General features: G+C 44.3%; 1 protein-coding gene across 2 annotated transcripts; it reads left to right on the top strand.

Moving 5' to 3' along the window:
- The first annotated feature begins 2,728 nt into the window (after positions 1-2,728).
- SGK1 (serum/glucocorticoid regulated kinase 1) lies at positions 2,729-9,312 on the top strand. Of its 2 annotated transcripts, none has more exons than XM_054570000.1 (12): positions 2,729-2,958; positions 4,016-4,091; positions 4,526-4,601; positions 5,005-5,109; positions 5,214-5,297; positions 5,415-5,546; positions 5,783-5,895; positions 6,246-6,369; positions 6,770-6,865; positions 7,338-7,493; positions 7,601-7,690; positions 8,098-9,312. In XM_054570000.1, exons 1-12 carry the CDS (start codon positions 2,841-2,843, stop codon positions 8,263-8,265), a joined length of 1,338 nt encoding a protein of 445 aa, XP_054425975.1. In that variant the 5' UTR covers positions 2,729-2,840; the 3' UTR covers positions 8,266-9,312. The 2 variants fall into 2 exon arrangements, with proteins under 2 accessions (XP_054425975.1, XP_054425976.1); XM_054570001.1 differs by lacking the exon at positions 2,729-2,958 and adding an exon at positions 3,730-3,874.
- Positions 9,313-15,296: the final 5,984 nt, after the last annotated feature.

Below are 15,296 nucleotides of genomic sequence, written 5' to 3'. Positions count from 1 at the left end.
CTATGACTGCCCAAGGTGTTGTAAAGAAATTTTCTGGAACTGATTAAACCTCAGGAGAGAAGTGGGGGAAATCATGCATTTCAGAGTAGCTCTCCAGAGAACACGACTGCCCTCTAGGCTGCATTAACTAGTAGAGCTTTGTGACGCAACTCTGGCCACTTCGCCACCAGGGAGTTAGAGGGAAGGGGCCGGATTCTTCCTGGTAGGAGTTCTTTCTGGACCAAAGAACGGAGCTGGCGACGGGAAGGAAGAAACAGATCAAGCGTTTGAATAGCGGCCGCAGGGCAGCCTAAAGCCCATGCCGAGTGAACGGGCGCGCGTCACACACCCTTGCCTGCCTCCCCCTACTCCGCACACCCGCCGTCCGTGTGTCACCTTCCTGTTCGGAAGCCTTAATAGGTTGCCGGGACAGGACAGGGGGCGCCTGCTCCACCCGCCAGGTATCCGGTTGGAAGAAAAGCCAGTCTCAACAACTTGCTTCTCTTCGTTAAATGATAAGTTTTGCAGACCTTTCGTCTCCAACCACTGAACATTAGGGTGGGGGGGTGGGAACACTTCAGACGTCCCTTTTCTGTTCCAACCACAAATCATACGGTTGTGCCTCTTCTCTGTTCCACGTACAGCCCTCTAACTTAAATTCCTCCTGGAATGCATGCTGGAGAGGCAGGGCTTCTTTGAGAAAATGAACCCTATGCATGTGTTTTGATTTTTCTGGACTGATTTGTGATGATAATCAGTCAAGTTACATTTTTTTGTCTGTGTCTTGCTGAGGGTGTAATAAACCCAGGACGCTGAAGGCTGTAATTTTCTGAGTGACGTTGCTTTTGCTTGCAATGGAGGGAATAAATGGCCCAGTGTTGAACTTTGCAGTGTGCTCCCTTCTTCTATGTAAATTGTCTTTGTATAAAGTGGGGGTGATAACACAGCAGGGTCAGCCGCCTCGGACTCCTCCTCGCTCTCCCGTGTCATCCTAGCCTCCTGCTTTATCAGGCACACACAGCAGGAGGCTACTCTAGCCCTAACTGAGCTGATCTACCTCCAGCCTCCACTAAGTAACCTCCACCCTTCATATCCTAAGCGACCTGAAGAATGAAAGAGGAGGCTATAAAATCCCCTTTTAAAGGTTCGTCTGCTTTTATTACTATAATTTGATGAAATGGATAAAACAAAGATGCTTCAGAGGATTTGGGGTTACTTGGCATGGGGAAGGCACAGGAGGCGAGACTTAGGGTAGGGCCTCTGAAGAAAAGTTTCTTAACTTTATGCTTGAGAAGCAAGCAAGCAAGCAAGCAGAAATCTTTGTGCAGGCTGCTGTTTCCAAGCAGGCTGCAAATTTTGCAGTCTCAGTGCAGCAAGGAATGGTGTGGGAGCAGGACTGAGCTGAGCTAGCCTAGCTGAAGCGGTACACGGGGCACTGGCAATAACAAATCATACCTTATGAAGAACCCATGCAAGGGGAAGCAGAAGTGGGCCAGTGACTGTGATTTGGAGTTTCCTAGACCTTGCTTTAGGTCGGGGCATCCATTTCAGGCAACAATAAGTGCTTTTTAAAAGCCTGGATGCTGAGCCAAATGTCTCAGCCAGTCTCCAGTAGGAAGGATGTGTGTTCCCTTCTCCCAGTGTGGGACTGAGGGAACTGAGCAAACCAAGAAGCAGCTGAGGCCACGGATCATATTAGGGCAAATGAGGTGGTTGTGTCTGCAAAGCGAATCCCTGCCCGGGACCAAAGAAAACCCCCTCCCATGCTATTCTCGGTTTGACAGCTGGTATTTTGGAGTGTCAGATCCAGCAGGCAGCTCTGAAATGGCAGGGCCCTTGGCAGCAAAGGGTCATGGCAGGGCAGCCACCGCAGACGGCACCAGCGTGCACCTGGTACCGGGCCTTGCGAATCTCAGTAACTTGCAGCCTTCTCTTCGCTCCTGGCCCAGAGCCGGTGCTGGCGGCGTCCCGCCAACTCGAGCGCGACTCCTCGAGCTGGCGGTCAGACTGTAGGTCCCAGGTATCTCCCAGCGTGGGGGTTACGAGAAGGCACCGCGCCGTCTCCCTGCAGAGGTTCCCTTTCTCTTCTGTTTTCTGGAGCCTAGGCTCGCCGGCTAATCTTTCGGGACCTAACGGTTCAGTTTTCTGGGACTTGAGAGAAAGAGCCTAGTGGTAAAACTGTGAAAAGACTCCAGGGCTAGCCTTTGAAATGAACCGGAGGAAGGGAAGGGAAGAAGATAAACGAGGGACTTTAAAGACAATGCAATGTCGCTTTGCAGAGTTTTCAGGTGGGAGAGCGGGGAAGGAAATCCGGGGGAGGTGCCGATGCCCCGGGGTGCAGATCCCGCGCCGCCAGTGCGGCCCTGGGGTCACGCCAGGCCTGTCCCCTGCGCGGAGCCACCGCTCCCCTAACTTGCGACTTCCTCACGTGTTCTGGGCACGACGGGGATTAAAAATGCAAGGGAAAAAAAAAGAAATACATGCAGAAGGGACAGAATGTTCTCGGAGATTACTTTAGAAAAAAAGTGAAATGCAGATTGTACTTTTTTTTCCTTTAGTGCAGAGACGAATTTTATTTCCGCCCCCTCCCCTACACATTCCTGACCTCTCCCTCCCCCTTCCCTCTTTCTTTCCTTCCTTCCTCCTCTTCCAAGTTATGGGATTTTTCAGCCTTGCTCGGCTTTGGCCAAAAGCACAAAAAAGGCGTTTTCGGAAGCGGCTCGGCCGTGCACAAGGGCCATTTGTTTGTTTTGGGACCGGGGCAGGAAATCTTGCCCGGCCTGAGTCACGGCGGCTCCTTCAAGGAAACGTCAGTGTTCTCTTGTCGCCCTCGCCGGCTGCGCGCCCGGCCGCCGCTTTCCATGGGGGAGATGCAGGGCACGTTGGCCAGGGCCCGGCTGGAGTCCCTGCTCCGGCCCCGCCACAAAAAGAGGGCCGAGGCGCAGAAGAGGAGCGAGTCCTTCCTGCTGACCGGACTGGGTAAGCGCCGCCGCGGCACGCGGGGACTGGTGTCACTCTCCCACTCGTTGCTCAGCTGGGTGTTTGCTGTCGTTGTGAGAGTGGAGGGATGAGGCTGGGGATGGAGACGGCGGGAGCGGGGAGACTGGCCCGGCGCCCTGGCCCCACACTGACCCCGAAGATAAGGGCGCGCCGGGCCGCCCGTCCCCGGCGCGGCCACCCTGCGCCCGAGAGATAACCCTGGCTGGTGGCGCGCGGCCGCCGGGCGACGGCAGATGAGGCTGCCGCGCGAATCTGGGGAGAGGGTCGGCGCCTGGGCCGGCGTGAATCCGAAACCAGGACTGGAGAAACCAGAGCGGGCACAAAGCCACCCGGCTGCCGCGCACTGGGCGGAAAGCGCTTCGGATCTGGGACTCTGATTTCCATGCTGGGTGAATAAATGAAAAGGGTGGAAAATTACCCCAGGCTCTCCCTTCCTCCCCACCCCCTTGGCCTGCGTTTTCTCCTCCTCAGACCCCGGGGCGAAAGAGGTTGATAAACGTCCTGCGACTGGCCCTCCCCTGGGGGTGTCCGCGCCCGGCGCCCCCCGCCCCCCGCCCCAGGCTCACCGCTCAGCCAGGGCGGAACCGCCTGCACGCCCGCAGCTGAGCTGCCTGCGGCGCCGGGCAGCAGCGGGGGGCGGGGCGGGGCGGGGCTAGGGGCGGGGCCTGGCAACGGGACTACCACATTGTGCCACGGGCCCCGCCCCCGCAGCGGCGTAGAGCTTAAAAGAGAGGCGGCTCGGCACGAGCGTAGAGTCGGTTCTGCTGGTCTCCCGTCACCGCGAGCTCCTTGTCCGGTCTCTGTCCTCTCTTTGTGGCAATGACAGTGAGAACCGAGGCTGCTAGGGGCACCCTCACTTACTCTAGGATGAGGGGAATGGTAGCAATTCTCATCGGTGAGTACAGGAGCAAGACTGGACTTCTACTGTAGGATGGGCCGAGTGGAAATTTTTTAAAGATCCCGCATCAGATTAGTGCCTGTGGCGTCGGGTATTATGAAGCCATCTTAACGTATATTTCTCCTCTCTAATTCACAGCTTTCATGAAACAAAGGAGGATGGGCCTGAACGACTTTATTCAGAAGATTGCCAATAACTCCTATGCCTGCAAACAGTAAGTTGGGGGGATTTGGTAAATAAAAATTAGTATAGCTTCAATTCACCAGCAGTAAAGACATTCTCATCACTGTGTTCATCAGGAAGCAGGAGACGTCCCCAGGGATGGGGATCCCTTTTTGAAATTCCAATTTACTTAAAACATTTTAAAAATTAAAATAAGTTTCGGATTTCGCTTGTTCTAAACCTGTAAGATAAAATTTTCATGTTTGCCTACTTCACCCCTGCTTCCGTGAAGAGCAGCCCTCATCTCTTTATTTAACTGGGTTTATTATTTTCTTTGGCTATTTTCTTTAACTGAGTAATTTATTTGGGTGTTTTTAGTTTAAACACAGAATTCTCCGGGAAAAGTTGAGCCAGAAACTCACTATTTGTGTTGGTGTGCCCCCTTGCGGCGAGTTGGGAGGTTCTAAATTGTTCCTTTCTTTGCAGCCCTGAAGTTCAGTCCATTTTGAAAATCTCCCAGCCTCAGGAGCCTGAGCTTTTGAATGCCAACCCTTCTCCTCCAGTAAGTATTCTCTATTTGTGATGCTTCTGTGCAGGAACCTAAGAAATGAGTCAGTATTCCTACACTGATGAATTAAAATGGCATTTCAAGAAATTAGTATCAAAGCAGGAATGCCTCTATAGTCAGGCACAACAAGTGACACAAGCACTTAACTATTGAGTCGGCAGAGCATTTTAAAAGGCATAGTTTGTAAAAGTCTTACCTGCTTACAGTAACATTGCGTGCAATTTTCATACTCTAATTTGAACTATTATATATGGATGAAAAGTAGTCTTGAATGTTTTTAGGTGAATGGTAACTTGCCTCAGTCATTTGCAGATGTAACATTTTAGTGCCTGTACTTTAATTATCCATGTCTTCCTTTGAAACCAAGATATTAAAAGGAAATATTTTCTTCTTCCAGCCAAGTCCTTCTCAGCAAATAAACCTTGGCCCATCATCCAATCCTCATGCTAAACCGTCTGACTTCCACTTCCTGAAAGTGATCGGAAAGGGCAGTTTTGGAAAGGTAACTTCAAATCTGAAGACCTCAGTATCTCTGGCCTTTCATGCACTTATTTTACATTCTCCCTGGATGTGGATAACAAAATGACTTATCGATTGAAATTTTAGGTTCTTCTAGCAAGACACAAAGCAGAAGAAGCATTCTATGCAGTCAAAGTTTTGCAGAAGAAAGCGATCCTGAAAAAGAAGGAGGTATGAGATGTGTTTGATGGTTTGGGGTTGGAGATTGACTTTCATGGAATAGTTTGACCTTGGAACTTCAGTGCCATATTGAAATTTGCCACTAAATCTTAATTGTCCTTTTCCTAGGAAAAGCATATTATGTCGGAGCGGAACGTTCTCCTGAAGAATGTAAAACACCCTTTCCTGGTGGGCCTTCACTTCTCTTTCCAGACTGCTGACAAATTGTACTTTGTCCTCGACTACATTAATGGCGGAGAGGTGAGCAGAAGGAAGATGAGCAAATGTGTCTGTGCACAGAGTTTTTAAAAGATGTATGGGGGGAGGGAAGTTACCAGAATTAGAATTTCCTTTAACCCGCCAGGTTTCAAATAGTTAAAAGACTATTTAGGGCCACTTCCTGCAATTGTTCTCTATAGCTATATATGTCAAGACTAATTAAATGCATTGTTACCAGGCTTTGGCAACACAGCCTAACTTTATTCTGTCTCCCGCAGTTGTTCTACCATCTCCAGAGGGAGCGCTGCTTCCTGGAACCACGGGCCCGTTTCTATGCTGCTGAAATAGCCAGTGCCTTGGGTTACCTGCACTCTCTGAACATTGTTTATAGGTGAGTTGAAGAGCTCTTAAAGGAGCTTTCTTCGGTACAAAGGAGACACAGCAGCCCTAACCTTTGACAGGGCTTTAAAATAATGTGTGTTTAGGTAGAACTCAGTCGCCTAAAACCAGATCCCGCAGCATGTGAGCTGTCTTGACTCCATGCCACTAGGGAGCTAGCCAACAAGGATTGGACCTACTCCAGAACAGATTAGCAGAACAAGGACTCCCTTTTTTATACACGATACAACTGCCTGGAATATCAAATGCTTCTAATACCCCTAGCGATTCTCTTTACAGAGGATTTCTTAAGAAATGAAATTAACTTCTGCAACTACTTTTCTGTTCATTTTTGTTTTACAGAGACTTAAAACCAGAGAATATTCTGCTCGATTCCCAGGGACACATTGTCCTTACTGACTTTGGGCTCTGCAAGGAGAACATCGAACCCAATGGCACGACATCCACCTTCTGTGGCACACCTGAGGTAGGAGCACAATCAGTTTGGTGCCTGGTCTTGTTCCCAAAGAGATAAGTGCAATAATGCTTTCAACTACTGAGAGTTAATTGTTCTCCAAGATTTCTTGGTCTAATTCACTGCAAGTAAAATACATTTGTTATTTGATGTAGCATGAGATATTCCAAGGCTTCATGTTGCTTTAATTAAAGTTAGCATATCATAAAAGATTTCCACACCCCTAAGAAAGATGCTGTTGGGTGGCCAGCCAGTCAGCCTCAAAGTCCAGTAGTTATAACAGGGCGTCATCTACAGAAATATACTCTCCAAGGGGATCCAGGGTCTCTCAGCTCTTTCAAAGCGCATTCCTGGCCTTGGAATTGCCTGGTTTCACCGGCTCTAAACGCTGTTCTCCTGGTCTGTCTTTCAGTATCTCGCACCTGAGGTGCTTCATAAGCAGCCTTATGACAGGACTGTGGACTGGTGGTGCCTGGGAGCCGTCTTATATGAGATGCTGTATGGCCTGGTGAGTAGCACATTGAGAATCGTGGAATATTGCCCTTTTGATAATGCTCCCTAGAATGTGGTCTTAAAATCCAGACTCTTCAGGGCACATGGTCCCCATTGCAGGCCTGGTCGTTGTGGCTTGCCCAGCAAGTTCACCAAATGCGGATAAGAGAGGCATATTAATTATTGTGTACATGGTTTAGGGTAAACTCTTACCTAGTCGATTTTCCTTTGGTAAATTTACATTTTACTAGATTTAACCACACTTAATCAATGTGAGAGTGAAAAACCTGGCTTTATTAGCATCTACCCTGCTCCCCAATAATAAGTTGCACACTAGACAATTAAAAATCCAGGGCAAAGAAAACCTATCAAGGAAAAGAGCATTAAATCCAGCTAAATAAATTGCAATTTAAATCTTCTTTCTATTGGTACTGTATGCTGCCCAAAACTTGCAATTAAATACTAAGTCATTTCCTCCCTTCTTTCAGCCTCCTTTTTATAGCCGAAACACAGCTGAGATGTACGACAACATCCTGAACAAGCCCCTCCAGTTAAAGCCAAATATCACGAATTCTGCACGACACCTCCTGGAGGGCCTCCTGCAGAAGGACAGGACGAAGAGGCTGGGTGCCAAGGACGACTTTGTGAGTGATGTTTTTCTCTTCTCCTGGTTGTCTGGGAGGTGAACTGGACCTCACCGCCCTCCTTGAATTCTGCATGTCTAAATGAGTCCTGTGTTTCTTCTCAACAGATGGAAATTAAGAGTCATGTCTTCTTCTCCGTAATTAACTGGGATGATCTCATTAATAAGAAGATTACTCCCCCTTTTAACCCAAATGTGGTGAGTATCTTTCTTCTAAGTATAGCGGGGCCCAAAGGGCATTTCTCTAAGTTACACAGGGCGGCAGCGGGGGAGCTGAGGAATAAATTGGCAGATACTTTTATTCATATGCCATTATTTTATCTAAAGAAAAAGTAGAATTTTTGTCCCACTTAATTAAGCTCACATAATTTTTCAACACATTTATCAATTAAAGTCTCAAAATACCAAAAGGGAACATTATCCTCATCATTTAAACTCCGTGTGGCCTCTGGGTTTCGTGCTTGAAACAGATGATTATTATGGGAATTTCCATATTGTGCCCTAAAGACTTGAGCTCTAGAATTTTAAGCCTAAATAAGGATTTCCCAGCCCTGCATCCAGTGTAAATTCTTAACAATGAATGTGGTTTGTCCTCCCTGCTATAGAGTGGCCCCAGCGACCTGCGGCACTTTGATCCCGAGTTTACTGAAGAGCCGGTCCCCAACTCCATCGGCAGGTCTCCCGACAGCATCCTCCTCACAGCCAGCGTTAAGGAAGCCGCTGAGGCCTTCCTAGGCTTTTCCTATGCACCTCCCGTGGACTCTTTCCTCTGAACAGTCTTAGGGTTGGTTTTGAAGGATTTTATATGCGTTTGAAAATGTTTTAGTTAGCCTTTCGGCGGAGCTGCCAGCTGACAGGACATCTTAAAAGAGAATTTGCACATCTCCGGGAGCTTGCACATCTTGGCAATCTTATTGCACACGGTTTGCTGGAAGCTTTTCGAAGAGCACATCCTCCTCTCAGTGAGCTCATGAAGTTTTCATTTTTATTCTTCCTTCCAACGTGGTGCTATCTCTGAAGTGCGCAGTAGAGTGCGCCTTAGACGGAGGCAGCAGTCTTGCCGGAAGCAGGACGCTGCTCTGAGAAGGATTTCCGGAAGGTCTGTCGGGGCCGTGATAGCGAATCTTATGAAATGTGCCTTTTCTGATGAGATCGTGTTAGCTCCAAAGCTTTTCCTATTACAGTGTTTCAGTTCTTTATTTTTCCTTGTAGATTACTGTGCGAACAGTGGTCTGAGACTGGTATGCCTGGTTCCAAATGGATTTAGTTATAAGCATCAATGTGACACTTGCAGGACGCTACAATGTGGGACATTGTTTGTTTCTTCCATATTTGGAAGATAAATTTATGTGTAGACTGTTTTTTTTTTTTTGTAAGATATAGTTAATAACTAAAATTTATTGAAATGGTCTTGCAATGACTTGTATCCAGATGCTTAAAGAAAGCATTGCTGCTACAAATATTTCTATTTTTAGAAAGGGTTTTTATGGACCAATGCCCCAGTTGTCAGTCAAGCCTGGTGTTTTCATTGTTTAAAATGTCACCTGTAAAATGGGCATTATTTATGGGTTGTTGTTTTTTTTTTTTTTTGCATTCCTGATAATTGTATGTATTGTATAAAGAAAGTCTGTACATTGGGTTATAACACTAGTATATTTAAACTTACGGGCTTATTTGTAATGTAAACCACCCTTTTAATGTACTGTAATTAACATGGTTATAATATGTACAATACTCCCGCCCTCCCCACCACACAACTTTTTTGTGTGTGATAAACCAATTTTGGTTTGCAATAAAACTTTGAAAAATATTTACATAAATTGTGTCATGCGTGTTCTTTTGTGTATTTTGGTTTGGGGGGCAGTAATGGGTCCTTTTAAATCTAAAGCCAGGAAAATGCTGCTGTAATTTCCAGCTCAGTGATTTGCTTCCAATAACAGCAGCTTCTGACTCCAGGGGAGTAGAGGGTGGTCTAACATCCAACTTACATTCCAGGTCTTCTTAGCAGCACTTTATGAGGTCAGTTATTCAAAAATTCATTCAAACAAATGCTTTTCAACTTACAGGTCTCACCAGGACAGCCATGACATAATGTTCCCTATATTTATTGCCTGTCCTGTGGCGTTGGCTGCTGTTTGTTCAGACATTTAGATTGTCTGCAGTTAACAGGTTATTCTTTCAACAAATATTTGAGTGTCTTCTCTGGGCCAGGCTCCGTTCTGAGTGCTGGGGCTATAGCAGTGAGCGAAGAAGACAAATCTCTGCCCTTACAGAGCCTGAGAGAGAAGGCAGACTGTCAATGAAGCAGTTCATTGAAATGGAAGTCAAGGTCATAGCCTATGAGGGTAGGAGAATGCCACCAAAGTGGGAGAGGATGTTTGACATAAATGGAGATGTTGCCCAAAAGCTGAGCTGGCAAGACTTTTCGTGGGAGAGTACCCAGCTGAACCGAGTCCTGTGCTGGTTCAGAGAAGGATCCCCAGAGAGCAGCACATTCCTGGCTTGGACCAGGAGCCTCTAGACCTGGTGTGCACCGCACACGGCATGGTCCCAGCAGACTCTAGGTGCAGCGTGCAGAGGCCATTCCTGCTCAGCCTGCTGCAATAATTACAGTGGAAGAGGGGAAGGTAGCGCGATACGAGATCAACTGCTTGCATCTAAATTGGTAGGACATATACTTTTCTAGGCCTTTCACACAAATTCCTAGCAAATAGGGAGTCCCCTAACAGTTGATCTTGCTGCTGCCTTAACTTCTAAGTCAACTGCATTCCCTCTACCCTGACCTCTTAGTTTGCACAGGGATTCCCCCAGGGAAAGTTGTCATCTTTTTCCCTTTTATCCCGTCTCTCATATCTCAATCCTACCCCATCCCCAAGGCTTCTCAGGGCAAAACAGGTGTTCGGAGACCATTCAGTCCTTGTCCCTCATAATCCTCTGAAGGAATGGGAACAAAGTGACTCAGTGACTTCTTGCAGAAGGTGGCTTCCAGTTAAGGTCAGTATTTTAGGGGCTGCTCCCCTACCAACCCCGAGTGCCAGAATCAACTACAGTGGCAGAGAATCTAAAGCCTGCATTTTCCTAGTAAACATTGATGCTAGCTCTGACCAGGAGATTATTTGCATATCCTGCCCCCATTCTCATTATAAAAAAGCAGTTATGAATTTCTCCTTGAACAAAATGCTTAAATCACATTTTTAGTTGAACACAGTCCTTGCAGGCTCGGAATCTATAATCTGATTATAAATAACTCAGAGGGTCCAGTCATGGATTACAATGCTTATTGATTTTTTGAGGGATAGGAATTTGGTTTACGGGGTACAGTCAATCATTATATAAGATCTGATTCACATTGTTCAAGAACTGAAAGGAGCCAAAGGAACCCCAAGTGTTGTCACACAAACAGGAGGAGATTAGATCAAACAAGTGGGTGGAACGGGAACAAGGCAAGAACAGGGAAGTCAAGAAAGGACAAGGGATCAATAAAAAAGGGCAAATATTTACTAAGCTCTGATGTCAAATGATTCAGGTGATGTCAAATAGCATTTGCACAGAAGTATCTTTTATCTACAGGACTGGGGTACATTCTTGCCAGCATTTGAAACTACATTTGAGCATGACAGTTACAAAAGGGAGCAAATTCTCGTCATAGCTCTCTGGCTGTGGCTCTGCTCAACTATGGGTTAAGCTAAGATCCCCACATGATAAAGTGGAACTCTGAAACTTCTGCTACCATGAAGAATCAGTCAAATGTTGTGCTTAGAGAATTGACCTTCTACCTGGGGTGACATATCACCTACCCATGGAATATGGAATGTGGTGAATGAGGGGTAAAGAGGACTTCAGAAGTCCAGAGGCTCTCCGTGGGGTCAGCTGATTGGAACAGCCTTCACAAAAGGATGCCAAAGATTCTTACCAATTCTATTTCTAGGGAGCCTAATGGGATTCAGGTTCTGAGGATTAGACAAGAGTAATAACTAATACTATTGAGCTCTTACTATATACCAAGCATTGTCCTAAGTATTTTATACTCGAGTCATTTAATCTTCAGAACAACTCTGTGATGTCAAAAGTGAAGGAAGTAGCATAGAAAGGTGATTTGCTGCGTAGTAGCAGTAAGTGTAGAAGCCAAATCATGACAGCTTAGCCCCAAAGCCCAACTCGTAACCATTACACCATTCTGCCTAAAAGGTGACAGCAGAATAATAGAAGCAAACAATTGTTAGTCCTTCACTTATTATTTCACCAGACTTTTAATAAAATACCTCCTAGGTGTCATGCTAGGCAGAGAGAGAGAAAAAGAGAGAGAATGTGCATATAATATAGATACTCTCAATTGATGAAGATGAGGAGCGGCTGGAAATACACATTGCAGTGGGAGTGAAAATCAGAACAAGTATTTTGGAAAACTGTTTGGCACTATCTACAAAAGGTAAACATACATATAACTTCATGACCTAGTATTTCCACTCCATGGCTTATACCTAAAAGAACACACATGTATTCAATAAAAAATTTTCAGTAATTTTCAGTGTAGTACTTACTACTCATATTAGCCCCAAAATGTGAACAAATTAAAATTTCCAACAGTAAAATGAATACTTTAGTGTGATTTTATATAATAGAATACTATACTACAATGAAAATGAATAATTGCTATATACAATAGCTGGGACTAAATCTCACAAACAAGAATAGAAGCCACACTGTATGATTTGATTTATATAAAATTGGAAAGCAGGCAAATAAAATGCATCTCTATAGAAGTCAGGATATGAGCACTTTTGGGGATGGGGGAAGGTAGAAGAAATGATCAAGAGGACACCTGAGGGGCACAGTTTTTTGGGTGGTGGTAAATTTTTGATCTGGTTGAGGGTCAGGGAGTTGTTTTGCTCTTTGATATCTCATCAAGCTATCGACTTGTGATGTGTTTGTAATATGTCAATAAAAATTTTTATTAAAAATATGTAGTATGGTAAAAACAGGATGTTATGGAAGCACAAAGGAGGGGCATATTACCCCATTTGGGGGGGTCAACCAAAGTGGCTAAGTTGTCAGGTAGTTTAAGACAGAGATGTTTATGAAGGTCTAGAGGGTCTCTTTCTCTAGGGACATCTGTCCTTGGAACTGGATCTTGAAAGTGAGGTGAAAGAAAGAGCATTCCATGTGTTGGCTGGGAGAGGTAGGGGAGTGGGGGGCGGCTTACATAAAAACCACAAACAGGATATGGGAAAAAGGAAGGACCTCAGACAGACCTGGTTCAGAATCCCAGCGCTACTGCTCAGTTTTCTAGCTTTGGGCAGGTTGTCATTTGGGCAAACCTCCTCTCACTTCAGTTTTTCAGGGGAAAATAGTAGCCAGTGCCCATCTTTTCTGTTATCTATGAGACAGGGTCCAAAGGAATTAGAACTCAAAGAATGCTCATTTATTTCTTCTTTTCCCAAACATTACTTTTTTCTATTTTTCCTTCTTTTTCACTAGATTATGGAAGAAAAGGATATTAAAAAGCAGTGAGCGATCATTTTGAATAATAAGATTGACCTTGTCATTGATGTTCTTGAAAGTCTCATGAGAAGCTTAGACATCATAAAGTGGCAAAAGAAGTATTTAGAGGCTGCCCACGAGGAAAAGTGATCAAAAGGGGTGTTTTGAAAATAAAAAATAAGAACAAAAAGGAGTATTCTGGTGACTCTTGTCAAGAGTTGTGAGTAGGGGGAGAACTTTGGAATTTAAAGAAAAAAAAAGAGTGGGAGAGGAAGCCACTTGGGAGACTTCTGATTGTCATTTAGTGGTGGCAGGTGAGAAAAGGACAGAGAAGAGAAAGTCTGAAGGCCCCAGATCAATGAGGCTGAGTGAGTTCTTGGGAATGGAGTAGAGAAGAAGGAAAAATCAAAAACCAAGGCACATTTATATAGTTTATTTCTTTAATGTAACTGACTCAACTTACTGAAGTGGTTGTCACAGCTGCAATAACAGGACAAAGACCACCCACCAGTTTCTTCAACATTCCCAGGGTATAATGAAACAGCCTGTTAATAATCAATCAATGTAGTTGGCAAAGCAAGATGTTACACACCGTGGTCAATCTTTACCCCATCGTGTTAAGAAATTTCTCACTTATCCATCAAAAAGCCCCTAAATTCCTATACCTTGAGCCTGTAACAGGAGCATAATGATGTTAAACTTAAGGTGGTGTTAATCAGAACAGCATTTCTATTAGAAAAACACACTCCTCTAAATTAAGCGCTGTTAAATTATTTAAATGCTTTTTTCCTCATATGGCATGAAAATTGTTAACCAATCATCAAAACCAACAATTAAATGTCTATTGCTTAGATTTTATGTGCGGCTTACATGTGATCTCTCCTGGTCTGCTTTGGACACTGCATGCTTGCTATACGGGAATGTGTTTCATTCATATGCTCCCTTTGCTTTCCACAGTTTTCTGTGAGGACTTTAACAACAAGACCAGGAGTGATCCTTTATGTTTACTTAGTGTTTACTTATAACACTGTGTTCAGACAGATATGTTTGTATATTTGGAGATCTTGGAAACCATGAATTCCAATGGGCAGGGTATTTGATTTCCTCTTTTCTGTGTTGCCTGTTCTGTGCTCCACCTAGGATATCACAGCAGGCGTGATGATGATGATAATGAAACAACAATATACGAGGTACAGACTGTTCATAAAAAATATACATGCAGGCAATCACTGCTTGAGTCGACCAAGGGTCATAAGCATAAAGACATAGTGTTACTTCACACGCACACACGTAAAGCAGGTTAAGTGGCTGCCAATTTATTCAGATACCCAGATGCTTTAATTACAATTCTGCTCAATCTTAATTTAATGGCACTTTAGATGGCCACAGATTCTTTGTTTTAAGGTACAGTTGAAATACAATATTATATTAGTTTCAGGTATACAATATAGTAATTTGACATTTATATTCCTTAAAATGTGATCACCACATTAAGTGTAGCAACCATCTGTCACCATACAGAGTTATTAGAGTAATACTGACAATTTTTCCTATGCTGTACTTTACATCCCCATGACTTATTGCGTTTTTAAAAATAAGTGTACAGGTGTGTACCTCTTATTCCCCTTCACCTTTTAACACCTATCCTCTCACTCCTCCTCCCCTCTGGCAACAATCAGTTTGTTCTTTGTATCTATGAGTCTGTTTCTTTTTTTTTATTTGACCATTTCTTTTTGGTTTTTAGATTACAAAAGTAAGTGAAATTATACTGTATTTGTCTTTCTCTGTCCGGCTTATTTCACTTAGCAAAATACCCTGTAGTTCCATCCATGTTGTCACAAATGGCAAGATTTAATTATTTTTTGTGGCTGAGTAGTATTTCATATGTGTGTGCATGAACATGTGCATTTATATATACACACACATATATATATGCCAACTATATATACCAACTTCTTACCCACTCATTTCATTTATTGATAGACACCTAGGTTGCTTCCATATCTTGGGTAATGTGAATAATGTTTCAATAAACATAAGGGTGCCTATATCTTTTTAAATTAGTATTTTGGATTCCTTCAGATAAATACCCAGAAGTGAAATTGCTGAATTGTATAATAATTTTATTTTTAATTTTTTTAGGAAACTCTGTGCTGTTTTTCATAGTGTCTGTACCAATTTACAGTCTCACCAACAGTGTATGAGGGTCCCCTGTCCTTCACATCCTCGCCAATACTTATTTGTTGTCTTTTTGATAATAGCCATTCCGAATGGTATGAGGTAATATCTCATTGTGGTTTTGACTTGCATTTCCCTGATGACT

This window comes from Pteronotus mesoamericanus, unplaced genomic scaffold (assembly GCF_021234165.1).
Source record: "Pteronotus mesoamericanus isolate MK-2021 breed Mesoamerican mustached bat unplaced genomic scaffold, CSHL_Meso_final contig_20, whole genome shotgun sequence".
NCBI classification, from domain to species: Eukaryota; Metazoa; Chordata; class Mammalia; order Chiroptera; family Mormoopidae; genus Pteronotus; species Pteronotus mesoamericanus.
This window is presented reverse-complemented; position numbering and strand designations above follow the sequence as displayed.